This window comes from Merops nubicus, unplaced genomic scaffold (genome assembly GCF_000691845.1).
Source record: "Merops nubicus isolate BGI_N331 unplaced genomic scaffold, ASM69184v1 scaffold3558, whole genome shotgun sequence".
NCBI classification, from domain to species: domain Eukaryota; kingdom Metazoa; phylum Chordata; class Aves; order Coraciiformes; family Meropidae; genus Merops; species Merops nubicus.
In genome coordinates, this window is record NW_008624971.1 from 5,180 (window position 1) to 22,443 (window position 17,264).

Sequence of the window (17,264 nt, forward strand, 5' to 3'; positions counted from 1 at the left end):
TTCTAACAAATTTCCTTCTGACAGCTGCATCCTGGAAAGTCAAACACTTCAGGCTTGAAAATCTCTTAAGTTCATCAGCCTTTAACTGACATACTGAAAATGTTAAACTCAGTACAGTCCCTTTGCATCCCTAGGTAATGTTTTTCCTCCTTGCCTCTGAGGCTTAGCTGTGCTCTTTCCATGCTCTCACCAGCAGATTCCCAGTCCCTGTGTTTCCTCAGGTTTCCTGTTGTGTGTCCCAGTGTGGAAGCTGTGGCACGGGCAGAGGAACACAGGCAGTTCCTTTCAGCTGAGCATGCTTAGTCATGATCAAAGACAGAGCAGTTTTTTCTCCAGTACACCTGACCCTAAGCACAGCAGCTACAGAACTACATTCTGAAAATGTAATAGATTACAAAAGGGTTTGAATTAAAGAAGGCTGGTGAGAATTGTTCATATAGTGGAGAATGGAATTTCAAGAAATACAGCATTTTTTTAGATATTGTCTAGACAAAAGACACTGGCAAATGAATAAATAAACAGAATAAACATATTGAGGATAAATCTTCGAAGCACAGAATGCATAGAATTCTGTATCCAGAATTAAGAATTTTTTTATGAATAGGTATTCAGCAATTCACTGTCAGACACCAGCATTTTTGCAGACTAACACTGGATATCCTGCAGTCTTTCCAGATCCTTATACCACTGTGGAAAAAACTGAAGACAGGGGCTTTGGGTGTTTATATAAGCCAAAGGTAACATTCTAGTAATGCACACAAGTGGTAGCCACTGCTGATACCTGATTTTTAAAGCAAGTTACACAAGGAACCAATATGGACTGGTTTACTATGAATTTGTGTTGTGTTTCTCTATCCTCCCCAGCTGTGAGTTCAACTCTCCTCATGGACTTCCATCTTCCATCATGGGTCATAGAATCATAGAATCATTTAGGTTGGAAGGGACCTCCAAGATCATCAAGTCCAACCACAGAGCAACCAGGGCTTTAAAGTCCTCTGCTAAAACAGATCAGAATCTGTCAGGGCTGGAAGGGACCACAAGGATCACCCAGTTCCAACCCCTCTGCCATGAGCAGGGACACCTCCCAATAGATCAGGCTGCCCAGAGCCTCATCCAGCCTGGCCTTAAAGACCCCCAGGGATGGGGCCTCAACCACCTCCCTGGGCAACCCATCCCAGGGTCTCACCACTCTCATGGTGAAGAACTTCTTCCTCACAGCCAGCCTGAATCTGCCCACTTCCAGCTTTGCCCCATTCCCCCTAGTTCTGTTGTTACTTGAGATCCTAAAAAGTCCCTCCCCAGCTTTCTTGTAGGCCCCCCTAAGATACTGGAAGGCCACAATAAGGTCCCCTCGGAGCCTTCTCTTCTCCAGACTGAACAGCCCCAACTCTCTCAGTCTGTCCTCATCGGAGAGCTGCTCCAGCCCTCGGATCATTCTGGTGGCCCTCCTCTGGACCCACTCCAGCAGGTCCACGTCCCTTTTGTAATGGGGGCTCCAGAACTGGATGCAGAACTCCAGGTGGGGTCTCACCAGAGCAGAGTAGAGGGGGAGAATCACCTCCCTCCACCTGCTGGCCACACTTCTCTTGATGCAGCCCTCCTTCTCCTTTCTCTTCCCATATTCCTTACTTCTCTTTTCACCCTTACACCATATAAAAATCGCCCCCACCTTCCTATGACCCAAAACAATCAACTGGCCAAAAGGCAGCAAGTGCTATAGCTGGGTCTGAGATAACCAGGCAAGCAGAACAAAAACTGGAGCTCATGTTACAGCGTCTTTTTCTCCTCTGGAGGCCATAGCAGTTAGGTCTTTCTTTCTCTTCCCTCCCCTATCCAGATGCTGATTTTAAAATAATTTGTAAGAGCACTGATTCTTCCAAATTTTTACTAATTTGAAATATGTGTTTTAAATTGGCCAGCAGTTCAAAAAGTGAAGAAAGAGAAGATTGGAGTGAGAAGGGTGAGGATAAGCAGTTGGGCAGATAATCCAAGTAACTTCATAAGACATCACTGGAAACCAGGCTAAAACAGAACAAAGCTAAGCTTAATAAAACCAGGTTTTAACCTTTCTTCAGTTAAAGCATTTCTTATATATAGTTACACTATATATGTGCATTCTTAATATACATAAAGTTTATTCAATAAGTTTTCCTGTAAAAACTTCAGCTTTTTTAAAGTTCCTGTTCCAGTTGTACCAGATGAAATGAAAGTTTCATTTTCCAAAGTTCAGTTTACCATGAGTCTTTGCTTTATTGATTTTTATTGTTTCTTTATTTTTCCTGTTTATTGCCTCATAGGAGCAGTCTCACAGGTGCTGGACAGCCTGGAGGAAATTCATGCACTTACAGACTGCAGTGAAAAAGACTTAGATTTTCTTCACAGTGTTTTCCAGGATCAACATCTTCACACACTACTAGATGTAAGTTTTCTGTGATAAACAATTTGAATGTGTTTCTGTATATGTTGTTCATTGTATAACGTCTTATCCCAAATATCCTTTTTGTTTCATACCAAAATTAATTTATTTAGGTGTGGAATGTAGTAATCAGCTAGCACTTTACACAGAAATACATTTCAATACTATACATACAGAAGATTTTAGATAATGTAAGTGGTTAATGACTCAGTTTTAGTGAATAGCTTTGCTTTAAGTTATCCGCAGAGGCTTTTTTCTTTTGCCTGTTTGTGTTCTATACTTAAACAGACTATTTAATAGGCTCAGTCATTTAAATCTGTATTATTCTGTGGCTCAAGAGAGCTATTACATCATAAGAGAGTAGTGGGTGTTCCACAAGGAAGTGTGCAAAAGTAACAAAGCTGAAGGATGCAGCTTGGTGCTTCCTGGTAGGCATAATCAGGATCTGGTTCCCATTTCTTCACTCTCTTATCTGTGAGCATATTTCACTCTCTGGCTATGTGTACAGATCAACTGTGATATCAGATGGTTCATAGTTGTTGGTTTTTTTCTTCCAGAAAATTAAAGCTCTCTGTATTGCAAAAATAATTTTGGGAAGCAAGTAGTCTGGTGTTTCAGGAGAAAAAACGCTTGTATGCTACTTAGCTTTCTGTGCCTTGAGGACTTCCTGTTTTCAGAGTTTGATGTTATCTTGTTACATGCAGAAATCCTGTTTATATTTCCCAATAGTTTTTTAACAAAGCTGGCCTAACAAGCAAATGCTTTGTACTGTCCCCAGAATGTTGTGGATTTGGGAAAACATATGTATGGTTTTGAAGTAGAATTATTTGCTGAACTTAACTCTCTGCAAAAGCGAGGACTTTCAGCATCACTGCAGGCTTATGCTCCATCCCTCACTGAGTGACAGGACCTTCACTGTAGTATACATTCAAAAGCATATCATGCTGTCATTGATTTCTGTTTCTACACAGTATTGGGTTCTAGAATAAAGGTCAGAAAGAAGAAGAAGAAATTTTCCCTGTTTTTTACTGGGATATATCGATACTTGATGTTGAAGATGGAGGGCTTACTTTCAGGCAAGACAAGCTTTTTCTGAAACAGTCTACGTGTTCCACAGAAAAAAACACTCACAATGGGACCAAATCCACAGAAGCCTAGGGTATGTCCACATTAGCAAGGACTACAACGAGACAGTAGCAGATCTGTAGAGCACAGCAGTTGACACTGAGGATCCAGTGCTGACAATTCTGTATATTTTGAAGGCTTTTACTTTATACAAGCTATACTCCAGTCCTATGGACTGAATAACCACCAGTAGGTAAACAACATCTTCTATTTTACTGTCATTTGAGAGTAAATATGCTCTGGTAAACACTGTACAATGAAAACCAAAGAATGGTAGGTGGATATAATCAAAGAGTCATTTCAAAGAATGCACTTCTGAGTCAAACCAAAATGCTCATGTGAACATATAGATGATGACCATTTTATTACTATGTCTTAAATCTAACAGCTTGGATACCTCAGTGAATATCACAAATCTAACAAGATGTCCATACTTTTTACCCAGTGAAAGACACACAAGAATAGGAGTCATTCCAGCTGTCTGATCTGCAGGTAGATGATTATGGCTGTAGAAGCTTTAAGGAGTTTCTGAAAAAACTGTTGAATGCTGGAGTTCCTATATGTTGCTTTGCAGGGATACGATCTGATGTAAATGATGCCACAGTTCCTTTGATGTCCAGACACTTTAAAATGTAGTAGATTGTACACTTACAATTTGTTTAGTGATTGGTGAGTCGTGGGCCACCTGGATTCTGTGCATCCTGCAAGTTTAAAGGATTCAAATCCACACATAACTTCCTTCCCAAAGAGGATCTACGGTCCTGAACTGGCCTTTATGGCAACATATGCCTTCTGGTAAAGCTTTCCCACAACGTACCTGCCTGTATGATTCGACTAACCAGAGACAGTTAGCTGTTAGGTGACAAGGGCACTGCTTTGACACAAGACTACAGTTCTAATCTTTGTTCTTGATAACTGCTTATGTATTTTACATGAAACAGTCATTGGATAAAATTATATAAGTATGTAGGAAAAAGGGCTAGGTTCTCATGACTTTCCTGAATTGCATGTCCACCAACTAATTTTAAAATTTGTTTTAAAATGTCAATCTTTTTTTTCCCAGTCTAAGTTCATCTCGCTTGTGTTCCAGATGTTTAAATTGTTCTGTCTCTTTATATTGCACGCTGCAGTGTAAAAAGATGACCAGATAATATGACTGAGAAATAAAAATCTGGACAGGAAGATAGTAACATGGTAAACCAGATGGACTTAGTTTAAGATTTTTCTGTATGACAGGTCTACCAGACATTGACTCATGCTTTTGCAATTTTTTCACTTTTTTTCTGTTCTTTACAGTACCAGTCTGGTTCATAGTACCTCACTAATGATCTATTATTTCTTTAATGTTCTGTTGTAGCCTTCTAAACAAGAAAAAACTATAATGAATTCGTTCCACTCTGCCATTCTTTTATTTAAATGTCATCGTCATTCTGTGAGACAGAGAGGGTCACATTTAAATGCACGCTATGATAACATATTTGTGAGACCAAAACTCTATCAAAAAATATTTTTGTTTTATTATGCTATATGGAAGGGGTATAGCAGAATCTCCCCAAAGATACTTTGATTAGAATAATATAGAATAAAATTCTAAAAGATTGCAATGTCATGAAACACATATTTGAACAACTGAAACAAGTTATGGACAGCATTATTTGAAAGGGCAGCTTTTTCATTGCAGTAACTTGAATGTGAGAGATTGATTTCTGCTTGTGCATTGATACTACTCCAGTTTCTCTCAGAATTCTGAAAAACTCCTCAGTTGTACATGGATGAAGTTCTTCCAAGGAAACTGTTTATTCATCTCAGAGTATTTGGGATTAAAGAGGCCACTAGAACCTGTAAAGCATTATATTCTACTAAATAGGAATTTTCTAATCTGTTGTGAAGTTGTGGCTGTCACTTGGCATTAAAACGTCTGTTCCTTTTCCTTGGCCTTTTTCCACAGTTAAATTTGTTCTCATGTTCCTACTCATTCTCAAGAGTTATCCTTATTTATAGAGCAGACACATGATGATAGAGCGCTCTTGCTGCTGAAATACCTTCTTTTGCTTCTTAACTCTTTTTCTGAAAGAAAAAAAAAATAGCAAAGACAATCTTTGTGCTCAAAGTGAAAGTTACTCTTGAGTTATTTTTTTCAGGTAGTACAGATCTTTCTCAGTAATTCATTAACTGTTATGATGTGAAGACAGGCACCTCTGAAGGCAGTAGGAAGCAGGGTTCATGTCATCCCATCAACTGATTTTCATTGATTCATTTATATATGTCTGTTTAGATAGCTATCTTAAGACTCTCTTCCACAGGTGCCAAGGCTGTTTGAAACAAAGAGAAAAAGGTGCTAACTACTTAAAAACTAATTTATATTCACTTTGGGCCAAATCCTGCAATACACCAGTATATCTTGATGTAGGCTTATTGAATACTCTCGTTGTATGATTTTTTTCATGATTTTACAGAATCCCTCTATGGTGTTAAGTGTTTTTTTTCCTGTATAAAAGTTACACAATTTATATCAAAAACTTAATTTAGTTTACTGGAGTGAGTAAAGAAAAGGCCCTTCTACCAGCAACCATTTAGAAATACTCACTACCTTAAAAAAATATTATTGTTTAATCATTGATCTTTCTTGTAAAGTAAAAGAGGAACCTTGGGTGAGACATATTTTATTTTTTCCTTGCTTCTGTTAGAAATGTGATGATAATTTTTCTGAATGCTGTGGGACATTCCTGTGTGTGACACAGAACTGGCTGGGATAATGTCTGTGTAAAGCTATATAGGTTGTTTCATTCTGGTATCCCATTTAGATCATAAAGAATGCAATAAACTTAAGTATTTAAATAACTTCATGGAAACAGAGTTAAATGTAAGTAGTGAAACAGCTTTTTGTTACCAGTGACAGATTTTTAGAAGCTTTATCAAATGCTTAAATTAAGATCTTTTTTTTTAATTAACTTCCATGAAAGAGATCCTGGGAGGTATTGCTGTCTTGTGTCAGCAGTACTGATAAAGAAGCTACAAATACATGTGAAGGGCTTACTAATTTTGGAGATATTGGTGTTTGGCTATTCTCTGTATCATGAGAGAGGACTTTACCTTAATCATTGTTTGTTTTGAAAACTATCCTGGACTTCAAGGCTATGCCTAATGGGAAAGATCTTCTGCACATTGTTTCATCTCTATCAGTGCATCAAAAGAAGCAAGGTTTGCTAAAAAATAAAAACAGAAGCAGCTATTTTACACAGCTGTCTACACTGAAGGAGACAAGAGAAATCATTTTCCTGTTGAGTCAAGTAGTTTGGTCACCTCTCCAGGGAGCTTTCTGTGGATGATTCTGAATGCAGATGTCTTTCGATTTACAAGTGAGATTTTTGCTCAGCAGGAGAACAATATCAGTTTTTGTGTGACTGGGGCCTCTCTATGCTACTGGCTTTGTCTGCATCTGTCTGTCCTGAGTCAGATAGTTCTCTAGGCTGCTGTCTTTTGGCTGTTAATTTAAGAAGTTCATTACGTTATTTTCACAGATGGAATCATTAAGGTAAGTGGGTTTATTTCTGCAAGTATATCTGTGATAGAAGTGTTATGAGCTTTTAAAGAAGTTTATTTTAGCTTTTGCTGGCATAACATGTTGCACACATAAGATTTTAACTAAACGAGATTAAATAAATTTTGCAGTAGCTGTATGTATCATATCTGTATGTGTAGACACTTCTTCCCTTTAGATTTTAACCTAAACAAGTGCATATATTTAAAGCATACTGATTTTTCAAGAGAATCTAGCTTTCATGTCTGTTATCCTTTGCTGCTAATGGTAAGGTTTCAAAGGGACAGGCACGCTTCAGAGTTCCATTAGTTTTTCTTCTGAACTCAGTCATCCAAACAGATTTGGTCCTGAAGTCCAGACTTTTAAGGAAACATATTTTCTCTTTTGCTAGAATGAATGTTGTTGGGACCTTAGTTTAGCCTCTTAGATGGCTGGCTAAAGCTTTTTACTGGATTTGGTTTGGTTTCTTCTGTTTACCCTGTCAATGCTGGACATTCGCACAGCAAATTTGAACTGCTTTTGTAAAAGCAGCAGTTATTCAGCAGTGTCAAGCCATGGCTGATACTAGAGTTCTCTATTTGAAAGTGTTTTAATCTCTTTGTGTGCTATTCTGACTTGTGTATTATTTTAACAATTTCATTATATACTTTTGAAAAAAAGCAAGAGGCATTTGATTTTTCTGTTCAGGATGCTTTTATTTTCTTCATCTTTTCTTTAAATCATGAATTGATGGGTGGAATATCTATTATATAATATAGAAAAGAAAATGAAACCAGCAAATATGTATAAAAAATGTGAATATTTTCATGAATCATCTAATTTTTCTATGTTTTGATTTGAACAAGAATGGCTTTCTATGTTAATCATATCGTGTGGTTCAAGTTCTTTGGATCAACATTAGTCCTTACCCTCTTGAATACCAATTATATTAAAACTCGTAAATGGAACATGTTTTAATGAAACATGAATGCATTTTTTTTTGCAAAAACAGATCAGAATGTCTATGTGTGGTAGACGTCTTGCTAAATTCCCTCAAAATGTGCTATGCTTATGTGAAATAATCCTTTCTTATTTTTAAAAGACCTTGTTTTCCTGTTTTTAATTATCCTTTAATTGATACGTTTGTAAGACAAAAACAAATGGAAAATATTTGCTAAAAAAAAAAAAAGAAACTATGTTGGCAGGAGAGCACCTTGCTATTTGGGGAATCAAATCTGGCTTTTATCCCAGTCCATCAGAGGCAGCAAGCTCAGCCCCAGGGATTGGGAGGGACTCTCTGACACTGCAGAGGAAACTCCTTTCCCAAGCAGTGTAGAAGGAACTGCGTCTGACCAAGCCTTAGGGAGAACTGTTTGAAGAATTCCTTCAACAGGTGGGCTGGATCTGTCACCAGTGGAGCATGCTTTTTCTTTAAAAGGTAACTTCTCTGGAAGGCTGTACCTGAAAGAATACTAAAAGCAGAGGCTGTTGTAGAATTTCTTCTGCATTATTTCATAATCATTCTCTAAAATACCTTCTATTTTCAACTGCTTTCATATCTTTACATTTAATTTTCTGCGTTCCTGGAAAATGTAGCTCAATGTGCTAGTCAGCATCATCTCATCATTTTCCTGTTCTTCCTGTTTCTCTGTCTTATAAATTTACATAGAGAATTCATTTTATATTTAATCTTCCGAGCAGAAACCATTTTGTTCCATGTTTGTATAGTATCTAATATAATACTGATGTACGACTGGGTCTTTTAAACACAAGACTAATACAAATAAGACCTAGCAGTAACTTTTATATTTATTAAGATTAATTTTTGAGAAATTTATGTATCCACCACTTTCCAACAATGCAATATTCTGGGTTGAATTGCATGACATTATGATTGTTGCACTTAACCTGTTTTCTTTCTAACTAATATTCCATCATTTCTGAGTATTTGTAAGCATAGTAGAGATGTGGTGAATCAAGTGAAATTCAGCTTAATAAAGCATGTACTTCATGTGAGAATTGTACTATAAAGTCGATTCCTCTTGGCCTAATGTCATCCTCCCTGTGTCAATGGTGTGTCATTGTGAGTGTCTGTGCAAGTACATGTGTGTGCCTCTGTGCACCGACACATCTTACTCCAAAATCATAAATCTGCAGACTTTTCTTTCAGTATGTGGAATTAAAAATTCCTTTGATTACAGTGTAATTTTTTTTATGTTGAGTGTAGTTCAAGTTAATTTCAGTTCTATTTTAACCATAAAGGCTACCTGTTTGGTTTTGGGGTTTTTTTCTTATAAAACTTCAGATTCTCCGATTTATTATTTCTCCAGGAGCTTAGGACTTACTCAGAGAAATGACAAAATAAAGAAATGCTACAGCGCCTGAGATACAGTCCACAGATCTTAAATAACACTTCCGCTTTGTTGGTCCTGGGAGCTTTTTTCAGAATATTTCAGTCTACACTTGTTTTACATTAAAATACCCAAAGGCCATACAGTAACAGCCCAGTAAGCTATGCTGCTATCTTTGAAGTCAGGCAGGCCTCACTGCCTCCTACTTCCAGTTATTCAAGTAGTTGGCTGGTACATGATGACTATTCTTGTACTAATTTGCTCACTGCAGTATATTTTTATTCTCAGTATATCATTTAAAAAAATTTACATGGATGGGGGAGACTTTGTAAATCCAACATTAGCACCTGCTGGTGCAATATACGCTTCACGTCACAAAGCAGGTGAGAAGCTGCGTTCTTTGCCAGCCCTCTGTAACCACTGTGGATACAACTAGTTTCATGTGGACTTTATGTCCCCCTGGTATGAGGTTCATGGTCACTAGCATCGTTTTCTTCAAGATGGTGATCTAACCCCAAATAGTCAATTCAGCTGACAGATTTGGGAATGAACACTATTTCGGCTTAACCTAAGACTGTTGTTTCTCTTGTAGGTTATTAGGCCATACTGGAAGTAAGAGGACAAGACAGGGGCAAAGGTTTTTCTGTGGGGTGTATCAAGGTGTTGTCCACATAATGTAATTCTTCTTGTAGCCTTTTCTGCATTGAGGAATTAGTTTTTCCTGGTGCTTATAGAATCATGGAATCATTTAGGTTATAAAAGGCCTTTAAGATCACAAAGTCCAACCATTAACTTAGCACTGCCAGGTCCACCACTAAACCATGTCGCCAAGCACCACATCTACACGTCAGATACATCCAGGGATAGTGACTCAACCAATTCCCTAGGCATCCTGTTCCAATGCTCAATAACCCTTTCAGCAAACACATCTTTCCTAATATCCAATCTAAACCTCCCCTGGCACAGCTTGTGGCCATTTCCTCTTGTCTTATCGCTTTTTACTTTGGAGAGCAGACCAACCCCCACCTTAACACAGCCTCTTTTCATGTCATTGTAGAGGGTGATAAGGTCTCCCCTCCACCTCCTTCCCTCCAGGCTAAACAACCCCAGTTCCCTCAGCTGGTCCTCATAAGACTTGTGCTCTAGGTTCTTCACCAGCATCATCTCTTTTCTTTGGACTCACTCCAGTACTTCAATGTATTTGATGCTAGCTTTTATTGGATTAGCTGCTTGGTGTCATCTTTAAAAGATGTTTTGCCTTGGTTTTGTTAAGATCAGCTTCAATTCGATATCTGATAGCAGAAAAAGAAAAAAAAAAAAAAGGTGTGTTACTGAAATAATAGGATTTGTGTGTCCATGAAATTACAAATATCTTAAAGGTATCTTATGATACTTTAAGAGCCCATGACTTTAGCAAAAGTACTACTGGTTCATTCCAGAATGAGAGTGTTGGGACCACTGAATTTCATTCTGTTGATTTTCCAATTCCTGTGCTATGTGCAAAGCAGTACCTTCATCTCATCCTAGTTTTACTTACTTAACAGTTCCAAAACAAGTTTAAAATTTTGCAATACGAACAGAGAAAAATCTGGTTTTTGATATAGGAATGAAGTTGAGGGGAAAAAAATAAAACACCACCATGGCAGAGAGTTCCTGAATTAGAAGAATATTTGATGGCAGACTGAAGATCTCTTGTAGTGTATAGTGGAGGACTGAAGGGTCCTGGATATCTGCAGTCACCTCACGGCAGCAGAATTTGAGGAGTTCTCACTTCCTTTGAGGAGGTACAAAGACATCTTAGTCAGCCTACTTCAATCTAAATCATTTCTGGTTTGTCACAATGATTTTTAAAGTGTAGCATGTATTTATTTAAGATTATTCAATCCCATGCTTTGCGTACTACAGTTTCCAATTTGAGAGAACATGTTATCTAGAATTTTGCTCAATTGCAACCTCTTCCTCTTTGGCAAGCTGTGTGCATGTACTGTCTGGTATATTGTTTAACATCTGCTATCACTTGTTGAGAGGTGGAGCTTCTAATCAATAGAACTTTTATGATGGGTATTAATATGGGTTTTTCTTGAAATATGAGACAAATTACTGGTTTAAAGTCCTAACTTATAGTGAAATATAATGCTGTCAGCTACTGGAGTCCAGATTCGTTATACATGAATGAGACATTTAGGGGCACCTGATATTAAATAGAAGGAAAGAATAGTCTTATGTGATTTTGATGAGTAGCATAATTGTTTATTATCAGTATTTGTGGCACAATTAAAAGAAAAAAATGAAGCAAATCAAGAGGCACAATTTTAAAGGATGGTTGTGGGGAAAAAAAGCACATGCACCCTGCAGTTTATTTTGTAAGAATATAGCCCTTTCCTCAGCTTTTATCTCTGAAATGTGAAGGCATTTACAGAGGAAGTGCATATAGCACATGGTAGATTCTGCTAAAAAGGATTACATTCTACAATAGAGCTAAAATTTGTTCATAGCACATGTACACTTAAGGTAAAAGGTTAGCCCCTCGCAAAGAAATAGAATATATGTCAGTTTTGCATGCTCAGAATTTCAGGTTTCATGTATGCAATACAATGAAATTTGTCATTCTTACTGTCTAGAAGACAATTGTTTGCCATTTATATGCAGTGCAAATTGAACTAATACACTGAGAAAATTATTTTGCCCTATTTGGTTTCCTCTTGTTTCTTCTTCCTCCTAAAATTTAAGTTCTTGATTTAAAGTAAAAGAAGTGAGACAGAAATATGGAATGGTCCCCAAAAAAAGGAAGCAGCTTGGAGTAAAAGTTGAAATTCCACAGGGTTAACTGAGTTTACCTGGCATCATTTTTTCTTGCCTGCTGTTGTAGGTAAGGGCATAAGAAAATCTGGTTTCACATTCATTTCTGACACAGGTAGCAACAAGAATAACTGTTCTACAAGTAACACCTTATGAATATGTAAGACTACAGGTAACTTTTAAAAAAAAACTAATTACAGTTGGCCTACCTTTTGCAGGTAAAAGTTCCTCTAAAAATTAAAATAAGAATATTTGTATTTCAGTTCTGTCACATAACCAAAATTAAAGTGAAATTCAGGGTTTTTTGCTACTATAATATTTTTTTACATAAAAGATAATTCATGTATTACATGAATGTGAATGTATAGAACAAAAACTTTCAAATTAGCATAACCTCTGTCAGGCAGCAAGCTGCAGTGATGGCATCTGTCAGTTCTGTAACATGACAGAAGCAAACACTTGTCTATTCAGACAGACTTAATGTACTGCTTCAGACTGTCTTGTTCTGTGAATGATGTGTCAGGGAATCTTCATTTTGGCTGATCAGTTGCTTCCTGAAACCTTCTGTTGAAGCGTTTTTGTTTGCTGTTTAGTTGCACAGCATTTCACTGGGTAAGGAACTTGGACGCAAAGGTTGATCATACTCCCATTCTACAATAAGTGTATCACAGAAAGAAAGTTTGAAGCTGTGGAAGGCTGTAGCCTGTAATGCTTTACAGATCACAAAGTGGAGTCTCAAGTATGCTTCAGACTTTCGTACAGGACAGAGCTGTAACGTGTGCTGTAGAATTATGGTGGGAAATGAAGGTCACTGACGCTAAAATGGTAACAGTGAGCTTCAGGCACAGTCCTTAACAGTGAAAAACAGAGTGGTTAAAAGAACAAACTATCTTTAAACAAGGTTGAAGATAAAGGCTCTGCTGACTGTGACCTTGTTATTCAGTGTGTTTTCCATTAACAGTTGTTGCCTCCAGGGATGTGTTTCCTTGAGGGTGTAGAATCCCAGGGAAAGAAGCACCTTTGTTCTGTGAAACAGAACTAACAGAAGAAAGAATGCTGTATCAATTATGTAATTGGATCTTTTATCATAGCACTTCTTTGATATTACTGTGTGTGAATATTAATTCATTCAGTAGGTCATGGATTTCTTTCAGACTCACAGCACATGAAACCTCTGCGGTAAATGGAGTATCACATAGGGAGCTGTGAAAGGTAACAGAGCAACAAAGCCTTCTTGTTAGTAAACATTGTTGTGCAAAGGGCAGCACCTCCTCCCAAGAGTTTTTAGATGGTACAAAAACCTGAAAGTGATGAAAAACAGTCTTCTAATATCACTGTGTTGCATACAGCATTATTGTTCAGAAAGCAAAAGTCAAATATATAAAGACACATTTTAGTGATTATTTTTAGGTGTTTCAGTTCAGATATTTAATATTTAAGGTTGGCAACACAATATCTGTCTGTCTGAGTTATAAATGTATCCTCACAAAATGTGTATTTATATTGAAAGACCATGGGATTCGCTCTAGCAGTTCAGTATCTTTTGTTTTAAGAAAAGTTTCTCATTGGCATCACAGAAACTTCCAGAATTTGGATAAACAAAATACTGATTTCATTGTGTGATGTAATGACGATTACATTCAAGACAAGACTAGACACTGAGGCTAAATTTCTACTAGCTGTCATGTATCAAAGTTTTTCAGTGTGGCATTGAATAGGGGTTGTGTTCTGACAGTATTCTAACTCTTTTACATGAAATGGTTAAAAGAGAATTTCTGCACATTGCTGTTTGTTTTGACTCTTATGCCTGATTGTAGATTAGGCTTTGGGCTGTCTGCCTTTAAATATCAGAAGAAGCTAGTTCTTTTTACACAGACAGAAGACAGAAAGTCTCCTACTAATGCTGGTCAACTGGTAGTGGCATATCTTGACTTGTTGGTATTCTCTTCATACTATTTTGTTCTAGCATACAAAATTTAAAGCAAAACTTGTCTTCTTAAGAACCAGTACTGTTCAATTAATTAGCTATGTTGTCAATTTATGTTTGTTATACCAGGCTTTGTTAATGTATCAGTTGTATTGCTAAGCGTTCATAGATCAAGCTCTTCATTTTGATTTTCTGTGTAGCAAATGTAACTGGTGCTGAGAACTGAGACTGAAATTCAAAGTATTCAACAGTCTGGAAATTCCAGAAGTTACAATTGTTGTGACATTTTACAACAACTATTTTTTAAAAAATGTTTGTATTTATTTAATTGTTATGTTTATACTCACTGCTGAGTGAAAATGGTGGAGGCTGGGCTACTGGGGTGAGGGGAGTAATTTTTGCTGGAAAATAGAGCACCCCAGCAAAAAGTAAGCCCACTATTAGGGCCCACAGAGATTTTGCCCTGCTGAAAGTCTGTTGGTAATACATAGAAAAAGGTTCTGTTGAGAATAGTGAAAAATGAACCAGTTCACTCTTTTTCACACGAAACCACCTTTGGTATGGTCCCTGAAGGACAGGCTGCGTTCTGTGATTAAAGTCATGTAGCTAATTGCACACAGTAATGTGTTCTGTGCCTCAGGAGTATAGAAAGCCTGACTGTAGTTGTCATTAATGTTCATTTTGATCTATGATGTGTGCAAACAGGTTTCATTCAGAGTTTTCTTAAATATTTTATAAAACATTCGTATAAAGGTGTGTTGGATTCTTACGTGCAAGGGAACAAATTTTCTTAATGTGTCTAAATGAAACCTCTAAAGTCAGATGCTTTCTGGGACAAATTATGGAGCTGTAAATTCCTTCTTCTAAATTGCTTCTGCTGCAGCTATTGTTTAAGTGCAAAAATATTTGAAATGTATTGTGAAACAGTTAGTTTAGACAGTGTCCACAAAAATTCTGTGAAAGCATTGTTGAAATGGTATACTGAAGAAATTAAAAGATAAAGCAAGTACCAAAAGATACTAATACTTCCATTGTTTCTGGGTTTACTTATTCTTACTTCATACATTTTTAAAGATACCTATCTTAGTTTTAAGTTCTTATTTTTGCTTTGACTACATAAACAGTCAATGTAGAAATAATACATCTGATACAATTTTGTGCATAATATTATTTTAATTTCTTCTAAGTATACATTAGACATTATGACATGTGAACCTGAATAAGGTAAATGGTTCATGAGGTATTGCTGTGTATGTATTTCTAGATTTAAAAAGAATCTTGTCATTTTATTGTCCTCAGTGTGTAATAATTGCATTTGAGTTTTGTATTGTAATTTGTGCCACTACTCTGTGGCATAATTTAGTGTTGTAATGCATTATATCAGAGAGAATTTGCACGGTCTGACCAAAAGGTTGTTTCCAGATGAGAAATGAAAATAGACACTAAGACAGTTCAGTAACAATACTGATTCTCTCCGCTAGGAAATTTTTCTGTTCCTAACATCAGATGTCAATAATAAGTACAGCTGTTTTGTTGTTAAAAAGGGATTAAAAGCAGTTTTAGGTCAAGACAGTGTTCACCATCATTTCTGGAACCACAATTATTATACAAATAACTTGCAGCCAATCTATAAAAAGACAAAAATATCTTCCATATGATGAAAGCCACCATCAGTGCCTGTTTTAAAAGTATTTTGGAGCACTGAATTAGTAACAATTAGCTGAATATCTACAATGTGCTTAAAAAAATATTGCACAAGAATTGACAAACTGCCTTTTTTTTAACATCATTAGGATTTTCTCATATGGAACTCTTCATTGACCATTGATAACTTCACATACAAAAATAAATCTTTCACTACTGCTATTGTCTCCCTTTAGGATAATTCCTAAAACACCAATTTTATTGATACGGATATAATTTTCCAGCAAATTACAATATAAATGTTTACACTGAAATTTTAAAGCTTAATCTGTTGTTTATAGAATATGTGGCTAGGGGAAAGAATTTTAATTGTGTAGCCTGGTCCCCTTGTAAGATAAAAACTCCATGAACTCACTTGAATTGGAGTAAATAATTTCAAAAATATCTGTTCCCTTGCATGGAGAGGTTAAAGTAATGGTAACTCAGTTAAATAAATTTAAAATGTAATTCTTTTTTTTTTTTCTTAAATCAGCATACCAGGTTTTAAATAGGAATTTACCTTTTAAAAATGCATTTCAAGTTGGAAAGCTTAAAGTTTCTTTTCGGATTTGTAGTGGCTTTATTTTGCTTCTTGGATTTTAGACTTAAGATTGGACAGAACTTCAAAAAAATATGTTATACTCTGGTAGAAATGCAATGCCATGTAGGCTGTTTGCATGTCTCCATTAGCCCCTTGAATGAGTGTCTTTCACAGTAGTGAGCTTTGGACATAGAGTAACCATGAAGATTCTTTAGGAGAGATCTGCTTGTACTAGTGAAGTTACCAAAAAATGCATCTTTTCAAGGCTTTAAGCCTTGATGCAAATGGTTTTTTCTTTTAAGTACTGTCAGAGTCCCTTCTAGTGGTTTGGTGCCTTGAAAGCAAATCTCAGTAAGTAGAAGTCCTGGAAGATGAAATTTAAGTGCCATGTCTCAGAATGAAGGCACTATGGAAAAACAAACGTACCCTTGTTTAGTCTGAACTTTGCCTTGATTTTTTTCTAAACATTCTTAGAGGCACTTTGCTTCCTACTTTCCTTTCTGCTGTCTTCTTAGTCTCAGAAGATAACTATCCCATAATAGTGAGAAAAAAAAATTGTTTCTGTAAACTGCTACTTGTTTTGGATCACGATAACAGGGACTTGAGTGAAGCCAGCAACATCAGCAACTTAGTTTTTAAACAGTTGCTAGAAACTACTAACAAATATTTTCATGCTAATTTTTCTGTAATTCATCTTAAAACAGGATATGTGTGTGTGACTCTTAAAAAACTATATTCATATTTGGTATGCATTCTTAACAGTTTCTACTGTGCTTTACTCAGAATCCAGTGTTTGAGGCTTTTGAGGCTTTTTTAAGGATTTTGTTTACTTATTTAAGAAAAAGTGAAAACAAATAATTGTGTACACACCTGAAATATCTCCTGAATTATAAGCTAGCAGA

The 17,264-nt window shown here is 36.5% G+C and overlaps 1 protein-coding gene across 1 annotated transcript in view; it reads left to right on the plus strand.

The window, feature by feature from the left end:
* Positions 1-2,297: 2,297 nt before the first annotated feature.
* CASK (calcium/calmodulin-dependent serine protein kinase (MAGUK family)) overlaps positions 2,298-17,264 on the plus strand; it is a gene marked incomplete at its 5' end in the record, with an annotated part of 61,188 nt that continues 46,221 nt past the window's right edge. Inside the window, one exon of the mRNA XM_008945504.1 lies at positions 2,298-2,419. Coding sequence (XP_008943752.1) covers positions 2,298-2,419 — 122 coding nt within the window. The remainder of the gene's footprint in view (positions 2,420-17,264) is intronic.